This window comes from Zootoca vivipara, chromosome 9 (assembly GCF_965207765.1).
Source record: "Zootoca vivipara chromosome 9, rZooViv2.hap1.1, whole genome shotgun sequence".
NCBI classification, from domain to species: domain Eukaryota; kingdom Metazoa; phylum Chordata; class Lepidosauria; order Squamata; family Lacertidae; genus Zootoca; species Zootoca vivipara.
In genome coordinates this window covers 33,794,429-33,809,657 of record NC_142592.1, presented here as the reverse complement: position 1 = coordinate 33,809,657, position 15,229 = coordinate 33,794,429, and the positions used below count along the sequence as shown (strand labels likewise).

The window sequence follows — 15,229 nt, the reverse complement described above, 5'->3', positions numbered from 1 at the left end:
TTGAAGAAAATAAATCTTGCAGACAACTGATGAAACCTTAAACAGCTTAAGATCATTTACGGAGCAGTCTATAATTTAAAGTCAGAGTTGAAAGCCAGAAATGTTACATTTGATTATTTTTTTACCATATTTGTGCTTAATCCAGAGCAAGTATCAGTTCTATCAATCAAACACTGAGTGAGTAATTTCATCTTTGCTACCTAACCAAACTTTCAGAAGAGTTTTTATGTGCAGCTTGCATAAGATAATTATATTAAAATGTAACATATTGATGGATTTAAAAGAATAGAACAGAAAAAAATGTTCTTTCATGTCAGTATGTTTTTAGATTTAGAATGGAGATTGAATAGAGAAATTAATTCAATGGTTTCAGCAATGCACATATCTGTACATTACAAATACTGGTCATTCAACCATAAATCCTTGTAAATAAGACTATTTATGTTTAGATTTATTTCCATGTATGGATCACATCCTATGAAACTGAAATGTACATACGAATTTGATTTTGCTGAGCTTAAAAATGTGTTATTTGTGAATGCAATGCTGTATTTAAGGTTAAAAACATAAATAAATTACAATTCATAAATGTACTACCATTTTTAGTGAAATTAGTAGTGCATCTAATGTAAAATATATTTACATCTCATTGAGGGAGGACCTAAGAATACAGTACAGTCTTTATTTCTCAATTATTTCAATGGACTAAGTGCTCTCAGCTTCTGAATTGTATCTGTAATGACTGTGGTGATTCCAAGATCTTGGCAGAACAAATTAATGCAGTCATTCAGTGTTTGTCCACTCTTAGAGACTGGAGTAGACTTCAGGTTTCTTGGATCTAGTTTGGTTTTGTTTTTTAATAGAACCCCAAGACCTACAAACTGGAACCATGTGCAGAAGACAGTTGGAATTAAAGAACAGGGGGCCTCTGAGCACACTCTGAGCCTATGAACTTAGTGGACACATTTCAGCAGCCTAATCTAGCTAGAAAAAAGTAATTATGGTGCTGTTGTTCCTAACAAAAATAAGAGACCTTTGCTGATCAACTATTAATTGCCAGAAATCTATGAGTTGACCCTGATATAAGTTCTCCCAATCTGTTAGACAAACATCTGTTTTATACACTTCATCTGCGATATAATCTCTCCCCCTTTTTGGAGAAGAGAGGTTTTGCCATGCCGATCCATGATTTTGTAATCTCTAAAATGTATTGCTGAAGTGTGCTTCATTGAAGGCTGTCCATGAAGATAAACCAGAAACTTCAACTAGTGCAGAATTCTGTTGCCCATCTCTTGGAAGAGGCTTACATTTGGGAATATATTCATCCCACTTTGCAAAGACTAGACACCTTCTGGACTTAATTTAAGGCGGCTCTTTTAAAATCCCTTTATAGTCTGGCACCTACAGGTTTCTTAAAGTTCACCTCTCCCTAGATTAGCCGAGTTATTGCCCTAGCTATGCAAGGCTGTTCCTACTCCATGTGCACTGAAGACATACTTTTATCTTAATGATTTTGAGGCTGTAGAACAGGAGTCTTTTGGGACCAGTGGGAAAATCTGGAATTTTGGGAAAGTGCTGTGGGCACCACTCACAAAATGGCTGCCACCGTAGGAGGGTGCATAGGAGAGGCCAAGACAGTGCAGACAGGGACTGAGCAGAAAGAGAAAAACATTATTGTGGACTTTTGAGGAAATATTTCATTGCACCAGATGGGGTCCTAGTGGGCATACTGTTGGCCATGGATGCCATGATGATGAACCCAAGAACAACCTCTTTGATGAGATACTTTGGCCTCGTGTCCTATTTATTTATTTTATTTGCAACATTTACATCCTGCCTTTCTTCCATGGACCTCAAAAGTGGGATAATTTAGTCCTCACCACAACTATGTGAACTAGGTTAGACTGCGTTTGCATGACCTGCCCAAGGTCATTCAGTGAGGCTTATGGCATAATAGTGTTTGAAACCTGAGTTCTCCCAGTCCTAGTCTGTGCTTAAGCACTAAAACATACCTCTGGCAGAATGCTTACGGCCACAAAGTGGACATTGTGGTGCTGCATTCCTGCTGCTGCAGAGTCTATTGTATTGACTGTTATTTATTGCTGGTTTTTATTCTTTTATTCTGCTAGGAGTCATCTCAAGCTTTCAATAAATGTTTTGAAAGTAATATAAAATATCCAGGAGGCAGAAGCTACCAATTAATATGCCTGGCTGCATCAAACAGGTCTTAAAGAAGTAGCTTGATCTCTTTGTGGGCTGATACAAATAAGTAATCTAGGTTACTAGACTGGGGGTAAAATTCATTCCTCAAACAAAATTCAGAGATAAATCAGTATTATACTGTGAACAAAACCCACCCACATATTTTGTTAGTGTATTATGTTGTTCGTCAGAGGGGATGTAGCATACATCTGAGTAAAGTCAGTTTGCTATTCATACATAAGTAATTATTTTTGAGCGGTACTCTGTTGTTCACACAACTGGATTCAGCACCCACCCTAATACATTGTCTATTCTCCCTGCACCTCGAAATCTGAGGTACTGCTGAAAGTCAGTGTGCAAAACAGCCCTTTACCTATATAGATCACAGGCTGGTTTACAAAGCAATCACATAAAATATAATGAAAAACTAAAATCGCAGCTAAAACATTTCCCACAATAGAATACTTCCAGTAATTTACTGTAGTAAGAATTTGAATGTTCATGCCATCTCCCTTATCTTCAAAAAGTCTTAATGAATAAATCAAGCTGGTGCCCAAAAAGAGTTACTGAGGGGGTTCATTGTAATTTCCCACAGGTGGGGTGCCATCACAAAGAAGGCCTTGCTTTGTGTCACCACACAAGAGGCAATATCTGCCAGTGGGACTAAAAGTAAGGCCTCCCCGCTGATCTAAAAGCATGAGCAGCATTGCAGAGGTGCTCCTTTAAGTATTTGTGTTCCTAGTCATTCTGGGCTTTTGAAATCAACACCTTACATTGTACTCGACAGTTTATCAAAAACCAGTGCAGCTCCTGGCAGACTTGTAATGACACATGCAAGTGGATAACCCACAATTGAGCGACAGATGACAAATGCAAAGGGCTTATGAATTATGTATATATGCAGATTTGATTATACACAGCTGTAGCATTCAAAGAAAGGTCTTACCCTGATCGCAGAAGCATTTATAGGACAATCATATGCATATTTATCCAGAAGTAAGTTACATTGTGTTCAGTGGGGCTCACTGCCAGGTAAGAATACATGGGATTGCAATTGTAATATTTTTTTAATGTTGTACACTGCCCTGGGATCTTTTGATAAAGGGTGGCATATAAATTTAACAACAACAACAACAACAATGTCCAGATTTTAAAAACCCAATTACCATGGTAAAGAAAAAACATCTTACCACAAGTTGAACTCTTCCTCCCTTGATAACTTCTGGATCTATCTCAGGTAGGAAATGCTTGCTAAACAGTGAATGGGAAATGACAAATATGCCAGTTACAGAATAAAATGTGTCAGAATACTAAAGCTAGTATCCACTGAACTATTTGAATTGCTCCAAGGACTTTGGTATACCCAGTGAGAAGTTTGCCTTATCTTTGAGCAACAGATTTAAACCACACAACACACTGCTTCTCCCTATTTCAAAAGTGGTTTACTAGGCATGTCAAGTGGGGTCTTGTATGACAAACTTAAGCCTGCTTCAGCACACATAAATATTACTATTAAACAATTTAGGGAGAGCATTTTACATTTGTCTCATGGCAATATATGAATACCATAAACACAGCCAAAAGTATTTTAATGGTATAAAAAACCCAACTAAATATCAGTTTGAGAACAATACAAAATAAACGCTTAAGGCAATTACTGGATCCTATCCTTAAGTGTACATATTTACCTGTTGGCGAGTTTAACTGTAATCAATGGGACTTCCAGATAAACATATCCTTCCAATTCTACAATTCCATGATTCTGTGATATTTAGCATCGGGCTGTATGACACCTACTGCTTAGAAGCTGCAGGTCGTCAAATGCTTAGCTAAATATCATTAAGAATTTTGGCTCTGATTTTCAGTGGGTTTAAGAAATATTATTTTTAACAATCTGGCTCAAACAGATAAGGAAGTCATTCATTGCCAGAAAGTTTAAGATAAAATTCTCAAAATGCAAGTTCTTTAATAGCTAGAAATTTATCGAATTTACTAGTGTATTGAAGGAGTATAAATTACACCTATCATTATCCAATCTTATTCAAGCAGTCTATTATAGAGCAGTAATCTTGGTTTTGGTTAGATAAGTCTATCAGTTATTTGACCACATGGCTTCTGATTCATTTCCAGTTGATGTTTTGCCATCAAGTTGAGGGTAAGTAGGATCAGTCATAATACCTAAATTATCCTAACAAATGCTATTAACATGAATGTGCCACACACATCTACAGAGATTTAATATGATTTAGACTGCAATAGTATACCTACTTATCTGGAAATAAGCCCAATTGAACTCTATGACTTACTTCAGAGTAGGCATATATATAGGAGTGTGTTGTTAGAAACAACTGAGATTGCATAAATGACATTTGATCTTAATTCTAAAAAACTCTTGTATTTATCTTCTCTAAATGCTTTTATGAAAATCAAAACCAGGGAATGAATGAATGAATAAATAAATAAATGAATAAATTGTAATATCTGGGCCCCTCTGCTAACTTACAGAACTAAAGATAAGGATTAAAAAATACTATAGTTTATGGTTTTATCTTTCAACCTGGTTTTAAAAAACACATATTTTTCAAGGGTAAGTATGGTACTCCTGTAATTTTATATATATATAAAAACCTCATCATTATATAAAATATTATTTAAAAGGTTAAACTATGAATTGAACTATCTTTTTCTGAAGACTATCATGAGAGCCTGGATAGCTCTGTTGGTTGGAGTGCAGTGCTGATAACACCAAGACTGCAGGTTTGATTCCTGTATGGGACAGCTGCATATTCCTGCATTGCAGGAGGTTGGACTAGATGATCTCCAGGGTCCCTTCCAACTCTACAAATCATTCTGTGATTCTATGATTACTTGAGGATTGTTGCTTTAAATAATATTCAATATAAGTGAAATTCATTTCTAAGATGTTCTAACATTGTCTGGCATCTCAGTCCTAAACATAATTAATTGAAATATACAATTTTGTTCCAAATAAGAATATTTTGGGGAGTATCTGTTGACACTGACTTCCACTTGATATGGTTACCATTGCTGTTAGGTAAGCAGCTGCTCACAATAAAAAAATTCCTTCCAGTAGCACCTTAGAGACCAACTAAGTTTATCATTGGTATGAGCTTTCGTGTGCATGCACACTTCTTCAGATACACTGAAACAGAAGTCACCAGACCCTTATATATAGTGAGAGGCTGGGGAGAGGTATTACTCAGAAGGGTGGTGGGAATGGGTGATTGGCTGATTGGTGTGGTAAACCTGTTGACGACTGTTAACGACTGCAATTGGTCTTACAGGAAAAAGCAAGGGGTGAGATGGCTAAAAATAGCTTTATCATGTATAATGAGATAAGAATCCAATGTCTCTATTCAGACCAGGTCTCTCCATGGTTTTAAGTTAGGTAATAAGTTGCAATTCAGCAACTTCTCTTTCCAGTCTATTTCTATTGGTTTCTCTGTCTTGTGATTCCTGATGTCACATTTATGTCCATTTATCCTTTGGCGTAGGGTTTGGCCTGTTTTTCCAATATAGAGAGCTGAAGGGCACTGTTGGCATTTGATGGCATACACAATGTTGGAAGATGAGCAATTAAATAGTCCTGAGATGGTATGTTTGATGTTGTTGGGGCCAGTAATGGTGTTGTCCGGGTGTATGTGGCAGCAAAGTTGGCATCTGGGTTTATTGCAGGCTCTGGTACCAGTGTCCATGTTAAGTCTGGTGGTTGTATTATTGTGGGTGAGGAGTTGTTTAAGATTGGGTGGTTGTCTGTAGACAATGAAAGGTCTTCCTCCCAGAGCTGCTCACAATGTATAATTCAATTTGGCATGGGATTGGCAGATAACACCCTACAAAATCATGCCATTAACATCCCTACTGAGAAATCAATTGTGGCACTTTGTCCCTCGGTCTACTGCACCATTGACCTCAACACAAACAGCTTGCAAGTAAGGGAAGGGAGGGATCTGTTTAGAGCTATTGCAAGTAAGTGGTATATAAAGGATGTTAAATAATAAATCAAAACTGGGAGGCACAGATAACTGTGGACTGCCAGGCTGCCTATGGACAACATGCTGCGTGACAGTAAAAAGGTAAAGGGACCCCTGACCGTTAGGTCCAGTCGCGGACGATTCTGGGGTTGTGGTGCTCATCTTGCTTTATTGGCCGAGGGAGCTGGCGTACAGCTTCTGGGTTATGTGGCCAGCATGACAAAGCCACTTCTGGCAAACCAGAGCAGCACACGGAAACGCCGTTTACCTTCCCACTCTAGTGGTATCTATTTATCTACTTGCACTTTGACGTGCTTTCGAACTGCTAGGTTGGCAGGAGCAGGGACCGAGCATTGGGAGCTCACCCCGTCGCGGGGATTCGAACTGCCAAACTTCTGATCAGCAAGCCCTAGGCTCTGTGGTTTAACCCACAGCGCCACCCGCGTGACAGTAGTGTTGGATTATAGTGCGCACCTGCTTCCTGGGGCAGAATTGTGTGTGCTATGGGCTGATGGCAATTATGTGTACTAGTTCCTCTGATATTCCACCAATTGGATCCTGTCTCTTGCACTTTAGCATCTTTATTAATTGTGACAATGTTTTATAAAAGCCCACCTGTAAGCTTTTTGTCATTCAGTTGTCCCCCCCCCCCCCACTGACAAGAAAACTCTGAGGAGTGTTGTTGTTTTCTGATCTGAGGGCAGAATTGCCTCACATCTGCAGGTGTCATTTGCCTGACAGCCTTGATAACTATCCTCAGAGAAACTCTCTTTTGACTTCTGAAGAACCACCGCTTACACAAAGATAAATCATTGAAGTTTAAAGGGAAGCATTTCCTCAAATGTACAGACCTGAAATTTTGTGTGTTTTTTTTAAAAAAATAACAATCAAAAGCTTTGTATTATTTCTGCTCCCTTTTTCCTTGTGCATTTCTGTAAGATATATTGCCCACTCTAGCCCATGCCTAGTTCAAAATACCATCTGCCATGTTTCAGCATTACGGTGCACTATTTAGTGTACCTGGTTAGCTATTAAATTACAATGATTTTGAATGCATTCTGTAACTTGAAGAATACAAGAAAAATACATGTTTTCCTGCATTTTTCATAAATACAACTTTTTGGGTTTCTGACAGGAAAAATATTCATGGATATTATGAAGTGATATTGCATGCTGGCATGTCATAGCAATTCACTAAGGTTTGTGGCAGAATGAGATGCAGAATTTATTAAATTAATTCTCAACGGGAGTGTGTTTGAAACTTGGCAATCTGGCCTTTGGCAAAAAAATAGCATATTTGTTTTAGGACAATTAAGATGGGTTTCATGTTACATGATGTGTTATTACAATCCAAAAATCTAATTTAAAGGCAATGATCTCACCATTTTTCATTTGTGGGGCTAGTTGCTTCAAAATCCCAAACCTGTGTATGAAGCCAGTGGTATGTACGTTCTTTGCTCCTTTCCATCTTCTCTGCGGAACTATAAGCAATTGCTTCTTCCTTACCTGTGGATGAGAGATATTTTCAAGTTCTAACTTTTTGTTGTGACAAATGCCAAACAAACAGCACTGATTTACAGCAGAATGCTATGCAGGTTTATGTGGCAGTGAGACAAAATGGCCTCAACAAGACTTCTTAATAAATATTCATAGAATTGGTGTTAAGTAAAAACAGAAAAAAAAGTCAGAGCCTGTATTTTCTCCCTTACTTCCTTTCTCTGTACTTTGTAGCACACAGAATATTTGCAAAATAAGGCTCCATATAGAAACAGAAAGTACAAAATGTGTCTGTGGAAGGTTAGTGGGGCTACTAGAAAAGACCAGTTAAGTAAACAGGTATGTAAATAAGCTTCTTTAATTGCCTTCCCTTTCATCATAACCATACAAGATTTGCCCCCCCCAAAACATTCCAAAGGGCAGGTCCCATCCTAGTGGGGGCACTAAATAGCTGGGGTTTAACTCTGTCTTCAGCCTAGGGATGGCAGAGGATTGCCACAATTCTCATGCTCGCCAGAATGGAAATGAAGCAAGCAAATATGAGCGGCATTACTTTTTGCTGCTTTCTTTTTAAATCCACAAACATTATACAAATTATCACATTATTTTCTGCATAGTTTTTGTGTTTCCTTTTCACTGAAATGCATTGAAGGTAATTGCCCAATTAATTGCACATAATTATGTTTGTTTCAGGCTTTCAGCCATAGCGGGTAGGAAGACAAATAACTTAGGTTTTAACAGGAGCCTAACTGTAACAGAACAGAAAGCTCTGATTGCAATGAACACTGGAGGGGACAGGAATTGCTGCCTCCTTATATGCCCATTGTGCCATTTCTGCCATTTTTATTGGTCAGTTTTATTCTAGGAGCCTTAGCTGGTTCCAAGGTGTGGTTAGCACTCAGACCGGGGCCCCTGCCTCTTCTTTCCAGGCACCTTTGATTGGATCTAACCATCCAGGGTCATTTACCTTTAACTTTTACCCACCAACCTTACTATACTGGTGAGCTTTTATCTCCCGATCCTCTCCTGTTCTCAAGGGATCCAGGACCTTACTCTGTTCTGCTTCTTCCTATTTTATGTTTGTCCCCTTGAGCGACATCGTTTCTACTTTTCATGTGCACCTGGGCCATGGCTAAATAAGATGGACTCTGCATTGGGGTGGCTTGGGATTTAGGCTGTAGATGATGGACTGCAGTGACAGAGCTTATTTAGAAGGTGTTGTAATTGCAGTTCTACGAAGATGTAAAAAAAAATATGTGGAGGGAGACGGGGATAGCTTCTGATATCAGAAACTAAATCCTGGTCAAACTCAGTACATGTACAAAAAAAAGATGACTCTGCAATACAGAAGGAACAGAAAGAAAAGAGCATCACATCTAAACATGTGTGAACCAAATACAGTACCAGACAGAAGTGAGGTAATCTCCTGTGCAGACATTGCTTCAGAAATGCAGCAGACACTCAAAAAGTTACTTTACCAACTCACAGCAGCTGGTAGAAGTCAACTTAGAAAGAAGAAATTCACATTGGAATATGTGATATTATATGTTAAAGATCTCTATATGTAGTGCAGGCCTCTTGTTTCTGGCCTTTTCAGACCAGAAAAGCCCGACTCTTCTGGCTGATTTTGTGATGTGTAGAAACACTTAGTGTAAGGTGGTGGAATGAACTTCCAAATTCATTCCTGATTTTTCATACTGTGAACTTGGAGCACTGAATGTAATCAAGTCATATCTCCAGCACCTGTTTCCTAAAATCTATGTATTATCAGGATGATCTGTTGGAGCATTTAATCCCTTGGGATGATTATGTGCCACGGGAAAGTACCCTTTGCGATCATTTTGATTCTCTAGAGCAAAAAGAAACCATATTCTTTGTACTTTAACCTGCTCTTAATTTTTTCCCCTCTCTTGCCATCAGCAAAAACATTTTCATAGCAATGATTGTTCTGTCTCAAGACATTTTGGGAACGTTCCCAGCCATTTTGTTAACAGAGTAACAAAATACACAGGCATTTAAGGCAGCAATCACATGCACTCTTACTTAGAATGACGCTCTAGAATAACTTACTTCTGCGGAAACATACACAGGATTGGGTTGTATTTACAAAAGAAGAAAACTAGCAAGCTTAGAAGTATAATATACCCCATGTGCAGGCTTAAATATTAGTCATCTTGTATTGTGTTCCCCACTTCCCCAGTGGTGAAAAGTTGCATAGGCAATGGTTTACTTTGGATGAGAGTGCCTAGACTTATTGTATCATTATGATGTTGGCTTTATTTACAAATAATTATTTACAAATATACAAATAAACCCTAAGTGGAGGCAAAGCTGATCTGGTAACCTACATCAGATTTGCAGAGATGCCAGCTCACACAAACACAAACACACAGACACACACACCCCTCTGCCCCCTCCTCTTAGTTGGTATCCCAATCAAAAGTATTCCCAACTATCTCATAACCATTTGCTCCAATCAGCTGACTATTCTGGGGTATTAACCACCAAATCTATCTAACTAAAGAATCGTTATTCAGGTAGGTAGCCGTGTTGGTCTGACACAGTAGAAATATATATATATAAATTGTCCAGTAGCACCTTAGAGACCAACTAAGTTTGTTCTTGGTATAAGCTTTCATGTGCATTGTGCATGCACACTTCTTCAGAATCGTTAGTCAATAGTTGTCACCATATCAATTATTTAGCAATATAGTTTCCTATCATGCTGTGTTTTAAACAGCTCATTGGTGACAACAGCCCTAAATGAATGTATCTAAACAGGCAAACCCTTGGAACATTTGCTTTAATTTAGTATTTTAAGATGTGACCATGACCACACTGTACACCAGATCATCTAGATTTCAAACCAAATCATAAGTCTTTCCATGTGGTTTTACATCTCAAAAACTAAATGATCAAATGACGTTCTTACAGTGACTCACTGGGAGACCTCTCCATCTGGGAGCTGGCCTTTGGAGTTTGTAACTGGTGCCAGACCAAAAGAGATTGGGGGTGCCGTTTCTGTTCTGCACAACCAGCTGACCAGTAGCCTTCCGCGCTGAACTGGCAGAGGCAGTCTCTGGCATGGTGCTGGAGTACACTAGGACCATTGCCCATGCTTTTGCAAGGCTACTTTCCCCTGATCCAGCTTGAGACTTCATTATTTATTTATTTATTCATTCATTCATTCTATTTAAATATGTACAAACTGCAGTTTCACAGAAAAATGCAGTAGAACGGAGTGATATCTCATGTGGTCATTGGCCTGACCCACAGGGCAGGACAGTCCCTGGATTTGCTGGTCTGGAATTGGGGTGGTGATGGCTCTACGACTCCACTGTCATGGTCAGACCACTTCCTGTTGAACTTTAGGGCAACTCTATCAATTTTCCCCTGCAGGGGTGGGAGACCAATTAAGATAGACTCTCCCAAGAGTCTTATGGATTTCAATGGATTCTTTAATTTTCCGTAAATTTTCCAGTGGACAGAGCTGGCGATCCTGTCAAGGCCCCTGTCTCACTGTATGGTGCTGAAATGCAGAGGGCTAGCAACACAATTGCCCCATAGCATCCCCTCTGATGCTGCGGTATGAAGCACATTCAGCCCCCTGGCATACTGGGGAACTGTGTGCGGAAAAACCAACCAGTTCACAAATAAAAGTGCAGCTGATTTAGCGCATGTATCCCTACTTATGATGGCAGTGAAGAGGGCCTGCTTTGCTGCCTCTATCATGAAATTAACTCTTCCAGCATATAGGTTGAAAAACATTGTTCAACACCATTCTAACTACAGTGGTACCCCTGGTTACAAACTTAATTCGTTCAGGAGGTCTGATCTTAACCTGAAACCGTTCTTAACCTGAGGTACCACTTTAGCTAATGGGGCCTCCCGCTGCCAGAGCGCGATTTCTGTTCTCATCCTGAGGTAAAGTTCTTAACCCGAGGTACTACTTCTGGGTTAGTGGAGTCTGTAACCTGAAGTGTTTGTAACCCGAGGTGCTTGTAACCTGAGGTTCCACCGTACTGGTATTTTGTGACATAGGACACTCATATGAATCTATAGCAGTAAAAATATTTTCTGGAATTTAAGTAGTTAATAAAATGACCAAATAATGTGACTGTGGAAAAAGGGTTGAGTAAAATGGGCATATGTGCTAGAGACTGAACAAATGCTAAAAAATTCAACTACTGTTTAACTTTTCTGATTTATAAGTATAATTCACCTCCCACACAAAGCATCAGTACTACTGCTGCCAGGGTAAGATTAATAAAGAAAGTAGTCATTCAGTCCATGCATCCTGGATGAATTTCAGATCTCTCTAACACTGTGCCAGCATTCAGATCTAATGTTCAAGGTTTGTTTTTTTTGTTTTTTGTTTAAACCGGCTTGAGGTTGCATTAAGAAAAATGGAAGACAGGTATCATGGCAATCTTATTTGTGGTCTGAAAGCAATGCATAGTAATTTGGATTTTTACTTAAAAAGGTAAGTGGCTTATACTTTGATCATAGTGATTTGCACCAGGCTGAAGTCTTAGAAAACAAAGCATACATTAAGGAAAGTACTTATATAAAAAGTAAAATCAGATTGACTCAGTATATTTCTTCTATTGTACCTTTACTTTCTAAATCACCGTATTTTTCTGTGTATAAGACTAGGGTTTCCCCCCTAAAAATAATGTCAAAAATTTGGGGGCATCTTATGCGCGGATACACCCCCCATTTTCTTAAATTTGAGTCCCCCCAAATATACATGGGGGCATCTTATAGATGGGAAAATACGGTAATTTTTCAGGGTCAATGAGACATACTGTGAAATAGGGACAATTACAATAAGGTATAAATATGCACATCATTTATGCTTATTACAAACAGCTACTCACATTACTCCAATATATGTTAATGTATAATTAAACCAGGAATAGCTAACCTGTTACCATCCCCGATCAATTCTAGGAGCTAGAATTCAAAGCATCTGAAGGGCCACATGTTAGCCACCCACAAGTTGAAACAAAATTGTGGATACCTCATGTACAAAGCATGTAGTGCAAATGGTTTTGGAACGGTGCACATTTTTGCACTTTCAGGAGTCACCCGTTTCTGAGTAAACAATAAAAATGCAGTGTGCTTGCAAGGGAACTTATGAATATTATCTGTGGATAGATCCCTGATCTTGGATATTCATGTTGAAATTTCAGAGACCATGGGTCTTATTCAAGCAGAAAAATATGGGAGCTGCTTCTTTACACATAACAATGCCCGTGTGGTGTACCCATCCCAAAGGCTCAGAAAGACTCCTGTACCTGCAGGAACAGCCAAAGCATAAGTGAACCAGTTGAAAAGCATAAAGACTTGACTAAAATATAACTGTTTATTAAATATAATTTCTTTGATAAAGAAAGCATTCATGCCAAACTGACCGCAGTGCAGCTTGATAAATCATGACCTAGAAAGTTGTGCGTAATCACTAGAAACACGGGCTCCCCCCTCTTCCTCCCCTCACTGGCATGCCAATTCTGGTTGGTTTAAACTACAGGTTTCCTTTATGTAAGAGGGAACTGTGGTTTAGTGTCACTTTACTATGGTTTGAATAGATTTATGGTTCTGGTTAGTGAACAGACATTAGACCACAGGAGGCAAAGGGAGGGGGTATGCTATGGTCTAGCAAGAAGGGAATGCATGTCTGAACTGGCCCAATGACACTTACATGCCAGTTTTATGATTTGTAACAACAGCAGATACTAAGAGCCACGAGAGCATCCATATTTGTATTGTCTATGCCTGGCATTCTTTGGCTGTTGTGGTGGAAGAGCCAAAGGGAGTGTGAAACTGGAGCGCATATGGTGGAAGTAGAAGGAATCATGATGAGAAAAAGTTGCAGAAAATCATAATGGAACCATTTTCATTATGCAAGAAAGAAGCACTTTATGATACAAGGTTAAACAATGAATGAGTAGCAGTGTAGCTAAAACATTGTAATTTGCACTTAGGCAATGTGGTTAGCTATACTATACTCAAAGATTTACAACGGACAGTGGAGTAAGTTGGATAATTTGCATGGCACCAGAGGGGATGGGTGCAGAAAAAGAGATGCATTTAGCAACATTTGAACTATAATACTTGGATGACTGCTGTTAAAGGTACAGATATTGCGTTCTATGCAGAATTTGAGGAAAAAGTAAAAACAAACAAACACACACATTAAAATCTTAATATGCATTTTGCAATGGATACCTAACAAGAAAGTTGTTTATATATTACATTACTATATTTCCATTTGCAAAATGCAGATTTAAAAACCTCCTCAATTTCAAAGAGTGCACCGGTTACAGAGCACCGTGACAGCTCAAGTAAATTGTAGCATATATAGCCTGGACTACGAGGAAAGTCTGACAAAAATCTAAGAAAGCAGACCTGGCTAAGAGTCAGGAGTCATGCTTATTATATAGAAGTCCCAGGGGTATCTTTCAATCAGAGGTCACAATCGAGGCAACAGAAGCAGTGTCACGATATCAGAGAAAGGGCCAATTCAGACCTGCTCCCTGACAGTCACTGAGGTCAGGGCTTGCGGCAAATCATTGTATTACAAGAGAATATTCCCTGTACACTTTTAGAGCTGTCATCTGAACAAACAAGGCCAGGTCATCTGTAGGTTAAACAAGAAACCTTTGCTGACAGCATAAACCATATATTCTCTTCAATTCCTTTTTAATTTTCTTACCTGCACCATACATTTTAAAATAAATATTCTTTGTTTCCACTTTGACACAAGCTGACAATTCCAAATACGGTATATGAATTTGTGATTAATTTATTCACTTCAGTGAGAAATATTTCCTTGCTATAATGGACGGTTCACCATCTGCATAACTGTTAGGCAACTATTTAAAAAGAAATGTGCATCTGCAGTTAAGGTTAGTGATGTGGAGGATAAAGGACAATAAACACGGTTGATATTCAATATATTTTGCAACGAACCTCATTGAAAGTTGGCCTAATGCAGCACAAACAATCCACATATGGAAGCAGGGTTCTGCACACAGAACTGGATCTGATACTCTGCATCTGGGGTCAGATACCGTCATATTTGGAAAGCTGTGCTAGACAGGTTAAACTCTGCCATAAGATGATTCATGTTGGATCAGGGTCCATGTGTGCATCTCCCAACACAGGGATGGGAAACTTGTGGCCCTCTGTAACCATTGGCCATGCTGGCTATGGCTGACAGGAGACGGATTCCAAAAACATCTAAGAGGGCCACAAGTTCCCCATCCCTGCTGTAAGAAATGGATAGTACACACTAAGGGTTGAAAGTGCTTATCACCAGATTGGAGAGGCAAAGTCAGTTCAGGTCTTCCTTATCCTTCCCACCCTTAAACATGTGAAGGATGTCAAAGCTGACCTTGCTAGTTCCCTTGTTTGTTTGGGGTTTGTTTGTTGTTATTTATCTCTTTTTTTTGCTTTTAGATTGCCCTTATATTGACCCTAAAGGACCTTAGATCAGTATAAAAATTACAACAACAATTATGTTAAACTGC

At 38.9% G+C, this 15,229-nt stretch overlaps 1 protein-coding gene across 4 annotated transcripts in view; it reads right to left on the bottom strand.

Annotated features, from left to right (window-relative positions):
• LRRIQ1 (leucine rich repeats and IQ motif containing 1) overlaps positions 1–15,229 on the bottom strand; it is a 101,066-nt gene that overhangs the window by 15,214 nt on the left and 70,623 nt on the right. For all 4 annotated transcript variants that reach the window (XM_035127677.3, XM_035127679.3, XM_088651769.1 and 1 more), the window contains 2 exons: positions 7,580–7,703; positions 3,393–3,453 (listed from right to left, as the gene is read on the bottom strand). In XM_035127677.3, the coding sequence (XP_034983568.3) occupies positions 3,393–3,453; positions 7,580–7,703 (185 nt within the window). The remainder of the gene's footprint in view (positions 1–3,392; positions 3,454–7,579; positions 7,704–15,229) is intronic.